Here is a 15,084-nt window from a genome sequence, read left to right on the forward strand (position 1 = left end):
TGATTCACTTTTATTACTGAGAGCTGATAAACTGAGTCAGGACACCAAGGTTATAGTAAATATTGTTTGTCTTAAAGAAGTGATTCCTACACCATTTCAGGCTTCATCTTGATTCCTTATGCCACATTGGGGCCTAAGCAGGTTCAGAGGAATGCAGGTTATTATGACACAGGTGGACCCAATTCCTTTGCATTTTTTAAAGCATCAAAATACAGCAAAATGTACTGTGTACCATATAGCCACCAAGCTGTGGAAGCTCAGCATAGCTCGGTGTGCAAAGCCCTTCTATAGACCACTGAATGGTTATTTTTATTTGGCTTTTCAGCCTTTGCAGCAGAAAATATACTGGCCTCGTACAGGTCTGGGTTAACTCTTTCTGTTGACCAGGGTTGAGACATCAAAGTTAAATCTCCAGCTGCCCCACATCCCTCATCTCACAGAATTTCATTGTTCAGTTCTACCAATGCAATTTAGATTTTCGTTTCTCTAAACTATGGAGCTGATTCCAACTTCATTTACAGAAGTTTTATGGCTCCTGGGTGACATCCTGGCCCCACGTAATGAGGTTAGTGACAAAACTCCCATTAACTTCAATGGGTCCAGGATTTCACCTTCTGATGTCAGTGGAATCACTCCTGATTTACACTGGGGTAACTGATATCAAACTCAGGAGCTATGAGTTTTGTTCAGCACTATGCACATCTGACAGGATGGTACTGTTTGGGTAATATAATAAATAATAAAAACACCAAACAAACTGTAGAATATACAATATATTTCTACATGAAACTTCCACATTTCCTATTTGCAAGCATCATTGCTAAGAATAACAGTGTATCTTAAATTTAAATGCATTATAGTAACCAACATGTGCTACTATGCAGATAATGGAAGGAAAATACTATTGTCAATGTCAAATTAACTATTTGATTTTCTAAAGTCAGGTCCTTACCGCCCTTTGTGGATTCCAATGCAATGTCTATCCTGCCTTTTTAAGATGGAAACCCAATGACAGGCTGAAATAAAATATCACTGCTGTTAAACAAGGAGTTCTGTCTGCCGCCAGGATAATGTAGTGATTGATCCTGCATCACTTACGTCAATGAGAGTTTGCCTATAGAGTTCAGTGAAGGCAGGTTCAGTGCATTAGCTCTTGTTCTTGTACTTTTGCTGCCATCTACAGGCCAATCTGGGAAAACATCACGGGTGGGGACACAGTTTTATAATTTCTCTCTCTCCCCCTGTGCAACCACTTTGGCACCAGCCATCAGACTTTGGGCTCTATCCTATTTGATTCTATTACATACGTGTTTTGCATATATATTAAACTGCACAGCTGAACAACACTGAAAAGGGTGCTCTTTTAAAACTTGTTCTAAGTCAAACAATTCTCACATGTACAGGTATAGAATCGAGTGTTGTTGTAGCTGCGTTGGTCTCAGGACATTAGAGAGACAAGGTGGGTGAGGTAATATCTTTTACTGGACCAACTTCTGCTGGTGAGAGAGACAAGCTTTCGAGCTTACACAGAGCTCGTCTTCAGGTCCGGGAAACGTACTGAGAGTGTCACAGCTAAATACAAGGTGGAACAGATTGTTTAATATCAGTAGTTAACACATATTTCAAGGGAAAGCCAAACAAGATTTGGTGAAAGGGCATTTGTAGATTTGAAGCCTCACTTTTTGATGCATGGGGCAAGTTGCCAGATTTGACTGGAGATAGGAGCCACCTTTTGAGGGAGATGGGGAAATGGGCTAAACTGAGGGGGTGGGGACAGGCTGAACTGGAGGGGTTGGTGACAGGCTGAACGGAGGGGGGCTTACTGCAATGGGATGAACTGATGGGGGTTCAGGGACAAGCTGAACTGGGTCGGGTGGGGGGGCTTTGAACTGGAAGGCAGCAAAATGACCTTACCTAAAAAATGTGGGAGTGAGCAACACAAATTGCTGCTGACACTCACCGGGGATGGGCAGGGGGAGTTCAAAAATCAAAAGACAAGCCAACCCTCACCCCCAATATAATCTTTTAAAACAATTCTTGTGATTTTGGGGGGTCTGACTCATAGTTTTTGAGTTGGCAGTACCACAAAACGCACAGAGAGACTTGATTTGTGATGGCAAATGATTCATGTTTGGGACCAGATCCATGACTACAACGGTATTGGGGGTCTCATCTCTGTTCTGCCATCATCTTGCAATTGAGGGGAGGATGGGAGGAACAGACACTGCACTCAACCTCATGGTAAATAACAAGGAAGATTCCCTCTTTTACTGACTTTAATAAGGAAAGAAGTGATCTGGTCCTGGGACATTAAACTTGGAAACATGCATACTCTGTATGCATAGTACACATTTCATAACCTTCGTAAGCATTACTTCCTGAAAGAAAAGAATGATATTTATCACATTTAATAATACATTTAAAATATACTATTAAGGTTGTCGTACAAGCTACTAGGAAATTCAGAGTTAAAGAACTGGGCTTTCCCCCCCCGCCAATATCACGAATGAAGTAAGAACAGACTCATGTTATTCTTAAAATACTTTCTTGTGTCTCACCCAACATTGTTAAATGCTTGCTTTTATATTGAATCGGTCACATACACAGATGTATTCTGGGCTAATAATGTGACAAAATATCCTGCATTAATCTATTACCTCTCCAGATGTGTGTGTAAGGACAGAAAAATTAATTTTGCATTAGAACTGAAGAGGGAAGTTCCAGACCCATTGGCTCCTATTGGGGAATTATTTGGAACTGGCCCAGCTGGCTTTTCTCCAGGCTTACAGGAATCAGTTACGTGACTTTACTTTTGCCTCCTTATAATTTATTACCTGATATTTTTTAGACCTCAACAGGACTCGTTGTGACTTACTGAATATCTATTCTATGTCTTCAGGGAAAAGAAGCTACTAATGCCATTCTTAAACAGTCAGGCTTGTGGGCTGTGACGTGTGGAGGTGAAGCAGAGGTTAAAAGTTAAATTCAGAGTGACCCAACAGCTCATCTAGTTCGATCATGCGTTTCGTTGTAGGAAACTAGAGTTCATGTGCAATTGAGAGTGAAATGTCATCATTAGACACGAGCCAGATCAGTTCAGAAAATTTCAAGCAGAATACTTCTGAATATATGGGTTTTGGCAGGATCAAGGATGGTATATGATCAAACGAGAAGTAAATGCTATTAGGAATGAGGATTTTCTTGAAGCAGAGACACACAAGTGACATCATAGTGGGGGAAAGTGCCAATTAGCAGTTGCTGTGATGAAATACCATATTTTACAGATGACAGGTTTCAGAGCAACAGCCGTGTTAGTCTGTATTTGCAAAAAGAAAAGGAGTACTTGTGGCACCTTAGAGACTAACCAATTTATTTGAGCATAAGCTTTCGTGAGGTACAGCTCACTTCATCAGATGCATATTGTGGAAAGTACAGAAGACGTTTTTATACACACAAACCACGAAAAAATGGGTGATTATCACTACAGAAGGTTTTCTCTCCCCCCACCCCACTCTCCTGCTGGTAATAGCTTATGTAAAGTGATCACTCTCCTTACAATGTGTATGATAATCAAGGTGGGCCTTACCAGCACAAATCCAGGTTTTCTCCCCCTCCAACACTCCCCCCCCCCAAAAAAAAAACCACTCTCCGGTTGGTAATAATTTATCTAATTGATAGAGCCAGAAGAGTTCCCAGAAGTCACCTACTACAGGACAGGCCTAACAAAGAAAATAACAGAACGCCACTAGCCGTCACCTTCAGACCCCAACTAAAACCCCTTCAACGCATTATCAAGGATCTACAACCTATCCTGAAGGATGACCCAACACTCTCACAAATCTTGGGAGACAGGCCAGTCCTTGCCTACAGACAGCCCCCCAACCTGAAGCGAATACTCACCAGCAACTACATACCACACAACAGAACCACTAACCCAGGAACCTATCCTTGAACAAAGCCCGTTGCCAACTGTGCCCACATATCTATTCAGGGGACACCATCACAGGACCTAATAACATCAGCCACACTATCAGAGGCTCGTTCACCTGCACATCTACCAATGTGATATATGCCATCATGTGCCAGCAATGCCCCTCTGCCATGTACATTGGTCAAACTGGACAGTCTCTACGTAAAAGAATAAATGGACACAAATCAGATGTCAAGAATTATAACATTCATAAACCAGTCAGAGAACACTTCAATCTCTCTGGTCACGCGATTACAGACATGAAAGTTCCGATATTACAACAGAAAAACTTCAAATCCAGACTCCAGCGAGAGACTGCTGAATTGGAATTCATTTGCAAATTGGATACAATTAACTTAGGCTTGAATAGAGACTGGGAGTGGCTAAGTCATTATGCAAGGTAACCTATTTCCCCTTGTTTTTTCCTCCCCCTCCCCCTTCCTCAGACGTTCTTGTTAAACCCTGGATTTGTGCTGGAAATGGCCCACCTTGATCATCATACACATTGTAAGGAGAGTCATCACTTTAGATAAGCTATTACGAACAGGAGAGTGGGTTTGTGTGTGTGTTGGGGGAGTGGGGTGGGGAGAAAACCTGCATTTGTGCTGGAAATGGCCCACCTTGATTATCATACACATTGTAAGGAGAGTGATCGCTTTAGATAAGCTATTACCAACAGGAGAGTGGTTTTTTTGGGGAGAGGGTGTTGGGGGAGGGGGAGAAAACCTGGATTTGTGCTGGTCATGGCCCACCTTGATTATCATACACATTGTAAGGAGAGTGATCACTTTACATAAGCCATTACCAGCAGGAGAGTGGGGTGGGGGGAGAGAAAACCTTTTGTAGTGATAATCACCCAGTTTTTCATGGTTTGTGTGTATAAAAACGTCTTCTGTACTTTCCACAGTATGCATCCAATGAAGCGAGCTGTAGCTCACGAAAGCTTAGGTTCAAATAAATTGGTTAGTCTCTAAGGTGCCACAAGTACTCCTTTTCATTTTAGAGATGCTATTTCCTTGAAGTCACACACACACAAAAAACATGCCAGTACCTTGCAGTACAAACAGCCAGGGTTAGGTACTACAATCTTATCCATCCCTAATGTATACAGAGATGTATTAGGAGGACATTGACAAGTATTTTTGTCTGTTGCGTTTTCCTGTTACCCAAAATTAGAAATAAAACCCCAAACACCATTTCTTACAAAAGAGCTTTCATTAGTGTTGGTTCGCGTAATGCAGAAATGCTATTACCTCAAGTGCAGTCATACAATACTCTTTTATTGCTTTTGCTACCACAAGTCCAACAGAGATTCCTGCAAGCAAATCTCACCGACATCAGGCTCAATTGCATAGGTATACGAGGGCAGAATTTGGCCTTCAGATATGTAAGGACAATGGTACAGTAGAAAAAATGGGGACTAAGTAACTCTTAGGATGCTAAAGGGTTTTCTACAGAATCTATTCACTTTCATCCACTGATAAGACCTACAAATGCAGGAAATTAAAGAAAATCCTGGGATTTCTTGAAATTCATTTCATTTCAGTTGCTTTAACATTAAAATGAATATTGACACTCTAACAAGAATAAGTCCGTTGTTACAATAATTAAAGTAGGAACTCTCTCCTCCCCCCCATTTAATAACCTGAATATGACAACTTGATTTCAGTTTTCAACATAAAATTGTACAATATTAATCTCTCAGTTCATTAAAATCTTAACTTGCTTAATTATCAATGGAAATTTAATGAGTCTTTGTACTCTCCGTATTTCTATATGAATACAAAGTAGAAAACTCTGCCCTCAGTTACACCTGGTATTCCCTACTGGATTGCTAGTACAATTGACAGCAGAATTTGACACATGTCGCCCATTTTAAATTCAAATGACTCTGTTTCTGTTAATTGGAAACCTCTTTGGTCTGGAAAAAGGCAAGCGCTGAAGACCATAAGGTTAATGGAGAAATGCCTTTTCTAGCCATTAGTAACTATTCCATTTTTCTTCCTTAGAAATAGCCATATAAATGCTACTATTAAAGTCAACACAGTTGTTATTGAGATCCAAACACAGATTCCACATTTTCATGTAAAGATTCAAATTTGCCTCGAGTAATTTTTGACATCTCAAAATTAGAGTCGGGGACCCATCACATTTCATTATGCAGAGTTTTGGACTGTGAAATGCAGCACTGCATCCAGAGGAAGAGCAGGAGAGGGCACAAAGCTAACTAGGCTTTGGGATGCAGGCATTGCCTCACGCAAAGACACCCAGTTTCAGCATAGATTTTATTGGAACGAGGCTCTCACCATCCTGAAATGCCGAGGCTGAGGAGGGCGCCAGTTATCCACCAGGGGGCGAGCAGGTTCCGTCTCAGCATTGATGGAAAGGCTACGGAGCTTTGCCATCTGCAAAGAAGCAAAATAACAATGTCAATATGGAATTCACTTGGGGCAAATCCAGGTCTAGACCAACCACTGTGGCTGGGTCAAGCTTTGGGGGTTGGAGAGGAATCTTCCTACAAAGTCACAGGAGCCACTGCATGGAGTCTACTACAGCCTAATAGCTGGAATAGACTCTGGGGATCCTTACATAGTAGACCTGTGTAACAGTGGATTCTCCATCTCTGCCTGGCTTCTTCTCTGGCCTACTCATGACCTGTCCCCACAAACCCTCAACCTAGGGAGCTCTGTCATGTGCAAGTGGTAGCAGCTGTTGCCTGCCTCTTGCACTGTGGAACTTCAATAAAATTTCTTTGCTGTGATATTACTTTCCATGATCAAGGAGGCAAGGGAAAGAGTATATAGGGTGACATGAGCCATGATGACACCTTGTCTTCAGAATAGTTAGCTTATATCTTCAAAGGGCAATGAAAAGTGCATCAACTGTATTATGAATCTGAAACACAATAACAAATCCATCATGAACTTGAAAGCTCGCTGTATATTGCATTCACAGTTTCATAGAGTTTAAGGCCAGAAGAGAGCACTAGATCATCTTGTCTCACCTCCTGTACACACAGGCCATTAAATTTTACCCAGATCCCACTATAAAAACCCAAAGACTCTAGTTAGACTAAAGCATTTCAGTCTTCTAGACACTAAACTGTGTGCCACCAGCAGACAACAGGAGAGATCAAGATGTCACCAGTGCTGCTGCAATGGCAAGGAGTTGATAAGGCGAGATAGGCACAGATGATCCCTTCAGGAAAATCATATTCTGTGCTTCAAAAGAAGGCAAACTCTTCCCCCCATTCCCCAAAGTCCCTGCCAATCTGATGTGGGGGGAAATTCTTTCCCAGCCACAAATGTGGTGTTCAGTATGACCCTGGGCATGTGAGCTAGGCACACAAGCCAGACATCTAGAAAAAGGACTCCCTGTACCATCTCAGATCACTGGTCCACCATGTTTACAGCTTCAATAAGCTGAATAATTTCAGCTCCGTAAGCCTCACAACCTAAGGCTTTTTTTCCAGCCCCAGGATCAATCAGAATGTAAGAATAGCTTATGTGGCTGGAGAGGAAGTAAGAGTGGTTTACCAAGGTTTTGTTGCTAGAACTTGTAGTAAAGGAATGTAAAAACCGATTACCTACCTTTCCTAACTGTTGTTCTTCAAGAGGTGTTGCTCATGTCCATTCCAAGTAGGTGTCCGCGTGCCACATGCACAGTCGTTGGAAGGTTTTTTCCTTTAGTGGTACCCATCAGATCGGCTGTGGAGCTCCCAGAATGGCACTTTCATGGCCATGTATATAGGTCCCTGATGACCTGATGCCTCTTCAGTTCCTTCTTGCTGGATATTCTGACAGAAGGGAAGGCGGGTCGGTCTTGGAATGGACATGAGCAACATGTCTCAAAGAACAACAGATAGGAAAGCTGGGTAACCGTTTTTTCTTCTTCGAGTGATTGCTCATGTTGATTCCAAGTAGGTGACTCCCAAGCAGTCCCCTGGAGAAGGGGTCGGAGTTCACAGATTTGCAGACTGCAGGACCACTCTGCCAAACATGGCATTGTCTCTATCCTGAGGTGTAATGGCATAGTGCAATGTAAAAGTGTGAATAGACAACCACGTCGCCGCCCTGCAGATGTCCTGAATAGGGACCTGCACCAGGAATGCTGCAGATGAAGCTTGTGCTCTTGTGGAGTATGCTGTTAACGCTGGGGCTGGTATCTTTCATAGGTGGTAGCACACCTTGATATAGGTTGTAATCCATGAAGAGATCCTTTGGGAAACTGGAAGACCTTTCATTCACTCAGCAATGGCGACGAAGAGCTGTGTCGACTTTCTAAATGGCTTTGTCCGCTCAACGTAAAAAGTTAATGCCCGTCTGACATCCAGGGAATGGAGCATGCGTTCCCTGCCATTAGCATGCAGCTTAGGGCTGAACACTGGAAGAAAGATGTCCTGATTTGTGTGAAATTGCGAAACCACCTTCTGGAGGAACGCTGGGTGCAGCCACAACTGTAACTTATCCTTATAAAACACAGTGTAAGGGGGCTTGGACGTCAGGGTCTTGCGCTCAGACACCTTCCTGGACGATGTTATAGCCACTAGAAATGCCACCTTCCAAGAAAGGTAAAGTAGAGAGCACAATGCTACGGGCTTGAAGGGCGGGCCCATCCGCCTTGAGAGCACCAGGTTAAGTTCCCATGGGGGAATCGGCTGCCGTACCTGATGGTACAGACTGTCTAGCCCCTTGAGGAAGCGGCCAACCATAGCGTTAGCAAATACTGACCACCCAGCTGAGCCCGGATGGAAAAATGAAATAGTGGCCAGGTGCACCTTGATTGAAGACACTGCCAGACCTTGCTGTTGCAGGTAGAGTCGATAGTCTAGGATGAAGGGAACCAATGACTGTAATGGAGGAGTGCCCTTTTGTAGGGACCAAACAGAGAATCTCTTCCACTTAGCCAGATAAGTGGCACGAGTGCAGGGTTTCCTACTGCCAAGGAGGACCTTCCTAATCGGGACGGAACACATGAGCTCTAACGAGTTCAGCCATGGAGTTTCCATGCTGTGAGGTGGAGAGACTTCAGGTTGGGATGCTGAAGGTGGCCGTGGTCCTGTGTGATCAAGTCCAGAACCATAGTCATGGCTACAGGCATGTCCACCAATAGGTCTAACAGCATGGTGAACCAGTGCTGATGGGGCCACATTGGCACTATGAGGATCAAGGATGCTTTCTCCCATTGAACCTTGAGGAGGACCTTATGTGCCAGCAGAAAAGGCAGAAACGAGTACAGCAGGCTCCCCTTCCATGAGAGGAGCCCATCTGTGAGCAAGTCCAGGCCATGATTCAGGAAAAAGCACAATTGCTGACACTTCCTGTTGCTTTGTGTCACAAACAGGTCTATCTGGGGAGATCCCAACCTTTGGAAGATGTTGATCGCCATGTCCGGGAGGAGAGACCACTCGTGGCTGTGAAAAGACCTGTTGAGGTGATCGGCCAGTTCGTTTTGTGAGCCTGAAAGATACAATGCCTCCAAATATATCAAATGGGCAATTAAGAAGGCTTCTTCCACTACCCTGTTTGTTTATATAGAACATCGCGGTGGTATTGTCTGTCAGTATTGTCTGTGAGTACATCTGCTCCGGAGATGGGTTTGAAATGTCTGGCAAGTGAGGCGCACCGCACGCAGCTCCCTCATGTTGATGTCCAGTGAAATTTCTGCCTGGGACTATAGACCTTGAGTCCTGAGTCCACCTAGGTGCGCTTCCTATCCCATTGCCAATGCATCTGTGACTAGTGATAGCGAGGGCTGAGGGTTGGAAAAAGGTATTCCCACACAGACTGTCCGTGGATTGAGCCACCGCCGGAGGGCCTCAAGGACCTAAGGAGTGATCGTGACCAGTCTAAGTGGTCTTGGTTTGGCCTGTACACTCGGGCTAGCCACGCCTGAAGGGGACGGAGCCATCATGTGCCCTAGCAGTTTTAGGCAATTTCTCGCGGTCGTCATAGGGAACCTTTTGAGATCCTCTATGATGGCGCTCATGGCAAGGAAATGAGATTCTGGAAGAAAGGCCCTGGCCTGAGTGGAGTCAAAGGATAAAATTCATTGGTACCTTCTTGGAGTGGGAATTATGGTTGACTTCGCCATGTTCAGGATGAGGCCATGCTGGAGAAATGTTGTGTGCAGCAGGCTCATGTGGTCCTCCACTTGGGTCAGAGAGTGGCCCTTGATTAGCCAGCCATCCAGGTATGGGAATACCTGCACCTGCTGCTTCTGTAGGAAGGCTGCCACAACTGCCATGCACTTGGTGAACACCCGAGGGGCTACCGAGAGGCCAAAGGGAAGGACCATGAACTGATAGTGAGTACTGTTGACCAGGAATCGTAGGAACCGTCTGTGGGACAACATTAAGGACACGTGGAAGTACACATCCTTCAAGTCAAGGGCAACGTACCAGTCCCCTGGATGCAGAGAGGGAATGATGGAAGCCAGGGAGACCATGTGGAATTTCAACTTCTTCATGAATTTGTTGAGGTTTTGCAGGTCTAAAATAGGCCTTAGCCCACCCTTGGCCTTGGGGATTAGGAAATAACAGGAGTAGAGCCCCCTACCCCTGAACTCCAGAGGAACCTCCTCTACTGCCCTGAGTTGCAGGAGCACTTGCACCTCCTGCACTAGAAGTTGCTCATGAGAAGGGTCCCTGAAGAGGAACAGGTATGGTGGGTCGGAAGACAGGAGGGAACAGAACTGGAGAGAACATCCCAATTCTACTGTGCTCAAGACCCATCAGTCTGCGATTATTTGAGACCAGGCATGGTAGAAATTGGATAGATGATCTGCAAAAGGAGGGGAAGGATCCGGGGTTTGAACTGGTGCTCCGTCCTCAGGCGTACCTTCAAAAGTTCAGTTTTGAGGCTGAGTGCTATTTTGCTGCCCCCTGGCCCTGACCTGAGGAGTACTGAGATGGGCGCCTCCTGTTACTCCTGCCCCATTTCCTATTATAGTCCTGCCTGAGAGGAGCAGAGTAGAAGCGAGAAATGGGCTGAGGTTTGAACAGCTTCCTTTGCGGGGCCAGCATGTGAATCTCCAGGGATTTAAGGGTTGCCCGCGAGTCTTTAAGGCTATGGAGCCTTGAGTCTGTCTGCTCTGAAAAGCGTCCCGAAGAGTCAAAGGGTAGGTCCTGGATACTATTCTGGACCCCATGAGGGAGCCCCAAGACCTGAAGCCATGAGCTGCGTCTCACAGCTATAGCAGTAGCCATCTTGTGAGTGGCCAGATCTGCTGAGTCCAAGGCAACCTGTAGGGAGGTTCCTGAGACCACCTTGCCCTCCTCCAGGACTGTCCCAAACTCAGAGTGGGAGTCCTCTGGAAGCAATCCCTGGAACTTGGAGAAGGTGTTCCAGGAATTGTAGCAATAATGGCTGAGAACCGCCTGCTGGTTTGATATGCGAAGCTGGAGCCCTCTTGGTGGAGAATACCTTCCGACCAAAGAGATCCAGCTTTTTTGCTTCCTTGGACTTGGGGGTGGGCCCTGGCTGTCCCTGCCATTCCTTGTGGTTGGCTGCCTCCACCACCAAACTGTTCAGCTATGGGTGAGTATATAGGTGTTCATACCCTTTAGATGGCACAAAGTATTTGCATTCTACCCCTTTAGCTGTGTGGGGAATAGACACAGGTGTATGCCACAACACCTTTTGGATGTCTTAATGAGGGGCAGAGCCACCCTCGAAGGCTCTTCAGGAGCCAGAATATCCATCATAGGATCAATCTCCTCTGAGACCTCCTCCGCCTGCATATTCAGGTTCTGAGTCACCCTCCTGAGCAGGTCCTGATGCGTCCTCGTGTCCATGGCAGGCAGTGTGGTGGAGGTACCCACCCACAGCCTCATTCAGGAAGGATGAGGATGATGACCACAGGGACACTGGGTCTTCTTGACCCTCTGGCTTGCAGGAATCCCCCTGCATGGTGACCCCTTGGGTGGTGCTGGGGACAGTGCTGGTTCCTGGTACCACACCAGTCTTGGTACCAGTGCTGATGCTGGGCCCTGCACTGGTGTTGGCGCCGACCTGGGCGTCAGTTTCTTGTTCATGAGGAGGCTCCCGGGACACTGAGGTGGCAGAGGGAGGGATCTGCACCTCTGAAGCCCACTGACAGGGATCTGAAGCCCATGTCCTGGACTTGGCGGTAGGCCCACGGTGTCCAAAAGGGTCACTGGGTCAGCCCCTGCCACTGTGGAGGCCAGGATATCATGAGCAATGGTTGCCCTTCATTGTGCCTCGAGCGGTGCTGGGAACAGTACTGGCTTCACCTAGAGGCATAGGAGTCCACCTCTGACTCCAAAGAGTAGTCTGATCCCAGTGACCAGGGCAGAGTGGACTGAGACGGTGCCAGGGAACGGTGCCATGGTGATGGTGAATGGCACTGCATCATCATAAGCTTGCCCCGGGAGGCCACAGTGCCTCTTTGTAGAACTGTCACCGGTGTGTGAACTGGTGCTGGATGGGGGGGGGACTGCGCTGTCATCACGATCAGGTCCCTGGCTGCTTCAAACGTGTGCAGCGTGGATGGGAGGTCTATATCATCCTCCTGCACTGGGGAGTCCACCAGGACCGGACTTGATGGACTTCCCAGAGAGGCCGGAGTCAACAGTGCTGGTATAGGTGGGGCTGAGGCCAGGTGTCCCGACGTGGAATGCACCCCATTGGTGCCTGCCCACTCCACTACTTTAGTGGGGGAGCACCTCCTGTCTGCTCTCTTTTTCTTGTGAGGCACTGGCGAATGGGAGGTGTTTGGTGCTTGCACTAGGGGCGATCTTCAGCACCGGGGAATGGCAGTGCTGAGAGTCCTTAGCCAAGTCTTTTCTCAGCACTGAAGCTTCCTGCACCAAGGCTGGCGTGCTGCGCACCGAAGCATTGGGCTTAGGGTCGGACTCCACCTGGGTCGGCAGGGGGTGAAGGACTGACTCTATTGGGAGGAGTTTTAGCCAAAAGTTCCATTCCTTTTTTGTTCTGGGCTTGAAGCTGCTGCAGATTTTACACTTGTCTGACTGGTGTGCCTCTCCAGGGCACTTCAGGCAGGAGTCGTGTGGGTCTCCCTTAAGCACAGGCTTCAGGCAGGACCTGCACAGCTTGAAACCCTGAGACCAATGCATGCCCCACTCCTCAGGGGGGAAACAAGATGGGGGGGACCCCCAACTGATACTTAACTAACTACTAATACTAATTACAAATCATTTTTTGAACTATTTACGGAAAACAATGGAGAACAGTCCACTAGGGGATTACATGCTAAACATAAGAGAGAGAGAGAGAGAAGCTGCTCCAATGACCTGCGGTAAGAAGGAACCGAAGAGGCAGCGGGTCGGCAGGGACCTATATACACCACCATTAAGGCACCATTCCAGGGTACCGCTAGGGGGAAAACCTTCCAACAATCGTGCACATGGCACGCACATGCCTACTTGGAATTGACATGAGCAATCACTCGAAGAAGAATTCTATTTTGTAGAACAGAGGCATGTGTTTTCCGTTCCATGAGAAATCTGGCCAGTGCAGTATAAAAGGAAAATACACAGTGAGTAATTGCACCAAAATGAAAATTCTCAGACTTGAGAATTCTGACCTTTGAGCCCAGTGCTTTAACCAGAACATCATCAGAGTGACTGGGCTATAAACTGGAGCTGCCAGTTTGAAGAAATTTTCCCCCGAAGGCCATAGAGTTGCATTGGCTGCAGTAACCCTCATGGCCAGCATGCTACCCTCAGAGGATTAGAATAGCCAGGGGACCCATTACCTAGATACTACAGTGGCATTACATAAATATTTACAGTAGATAGATCCACATAGTCAGAGATCCACTGGTTCCACCCCTGCTTTCTCCAGCTCAGTCTTGCCCCCAAGCTCAATGTGATGGGGTGCAGGGAGCACTGGTTTGCAGGGTTCTGTGACATGCAAGGGGTGTGCACCACCTATGCAGGGGCCCCAAATCCTATCCCCTCCCTTTCAGCACAAGAACTGCACCATTTGGTCATAGGAATAGAGTCCTCCAGGGTTGTGGGGGAGGAGTCAGGATTTGGTCCTTTCTGAGAAGGCCTTAGGGCTGGATTTTCCAACAAATCCTTTGCTTCAGTAATGAGCTGAGGCACAAGACTGTATTCTGCTGTGGAACAGTAGGAAGACTCAATACTAGTGTCAGCAATATTAAGATAGCAAGATGCTGCCCCCTGCAATGCTTTAGATGGATTAGAAGCTGGGCCTTCGGTTTGTTTCTTTTTTGGTGAAAACATTAAAAATCCAGGGTTATCTTCTCTTTGTGTGATGCCACAAACAACATTTTCCAGGTACTTCTCAAGCCTTGATAATGTTCTTCCCTGTTTTTGCACCCAGTGATACCTATTTCCATGCAACCCACTCCTGCTGGACCCATGCCCCCACACTGGGGTGCACCTAGGAGGGTTAGTATATACATTTGCTGAAAAGTGCCAGGCATGCCAAGGATATTATAGAAATAAAATAGTAATAGTATGTGGATTGGGTAACGATGTACATATCTACCTGTTTGCATGGCTTAACGCATATGGGATGAGCACATCTTTCCAGGTGCACACCGGAAAATTTGCCCTCAGTATCTCAGCCATACAAGAACACTATCTTGGTCTCTGTGGCAAAGGGATTAGCACTTAAAACAATTATCGCCAGCAAGCCTGCAATGTTAGCACACTTCGAGGATTAGAGATCTTTAAGGGCCTGAGCCTGTGAACCTCTCTCAGGTGAAGACTACTTAAACCTGGTCTATATTTAAAATGTAGGTAGACATAGCTACAGAGCTCAGGGGTGCTGACTTAATGCCAGGTGTCAACGCAGTGCATTGACCTAGCTACTGCTGCTTGGGGAGGTGGAGTTCCTACAGTGATAGAAAAAAACCCTCCCATCACTTTAGGCTGTGTTTCCACTTTGGGGTTACTGCCGGCATCAGTACTGGGCCATAGTTGCGCTGCTCTAGTGCCCGCAGTGTAGACATGGCCTTAGACTGCAACTCTTTGGGGCAGGAACTGTTGATTTGTTCTGTGTTTATACAGTGCCAAGCACAGTGGGGCCCTTGTCCTTGCCTGTGGCTCTTTGGCATTATTGCAATAAAAATATTACTAATAATAATTCTGTCTGTAAAGC

At 46.3% G+C, this 15,084-nt stretch overlaps 1 protein-coding gene across 2 annotated transcripts in view; it reads right to left on the bottom strand.

Moving 5' to 3' along the window:
* Positions 1-2,261: 2,261 nt before the first annotated feature.
* LOC140906552 (carbonic anhydrase 3) overlaps positions 2,262-15,084 on the bottom strand; it is a 34,176-nt gene continuing 21,353 nt past the window's right edge. For both annotated transcript variants that reach the window (XM_073330663.2, XM_073330664.2), the window contains 2 exons: positions 6,277-6,375; positions 2,262-2,378 (listed from right to left, as the gene is read on the bottom strand). In XM_073330663.2, coding sequence (XP_073186764.1) covers positions 2,277-2,378; positions 6,277-6,375 — 201 coding nt within the window. In that variant the 3' untranslated portion in view covers positions 2,262-2,276. The remainder of the gene's footprint in view (positions 2,379-6,276; positions 6,376-15,084) is intronic.

Source organism: Lepidochelys kempii, chromosome 2, assembly GCF_965140285.1.
Source record: "Lepidochelys kempii isolate rLepKem1 chromosome 2, rLepKem1.hap1, whole genome shotgun sequence".
Classification (NCBI taxonomy): domain Eukaryota; kingdom Metazoa; phylum Chordata; order Testudines; family Cheloniidae; genus Lepidochelys; species Lepidochelys kempii.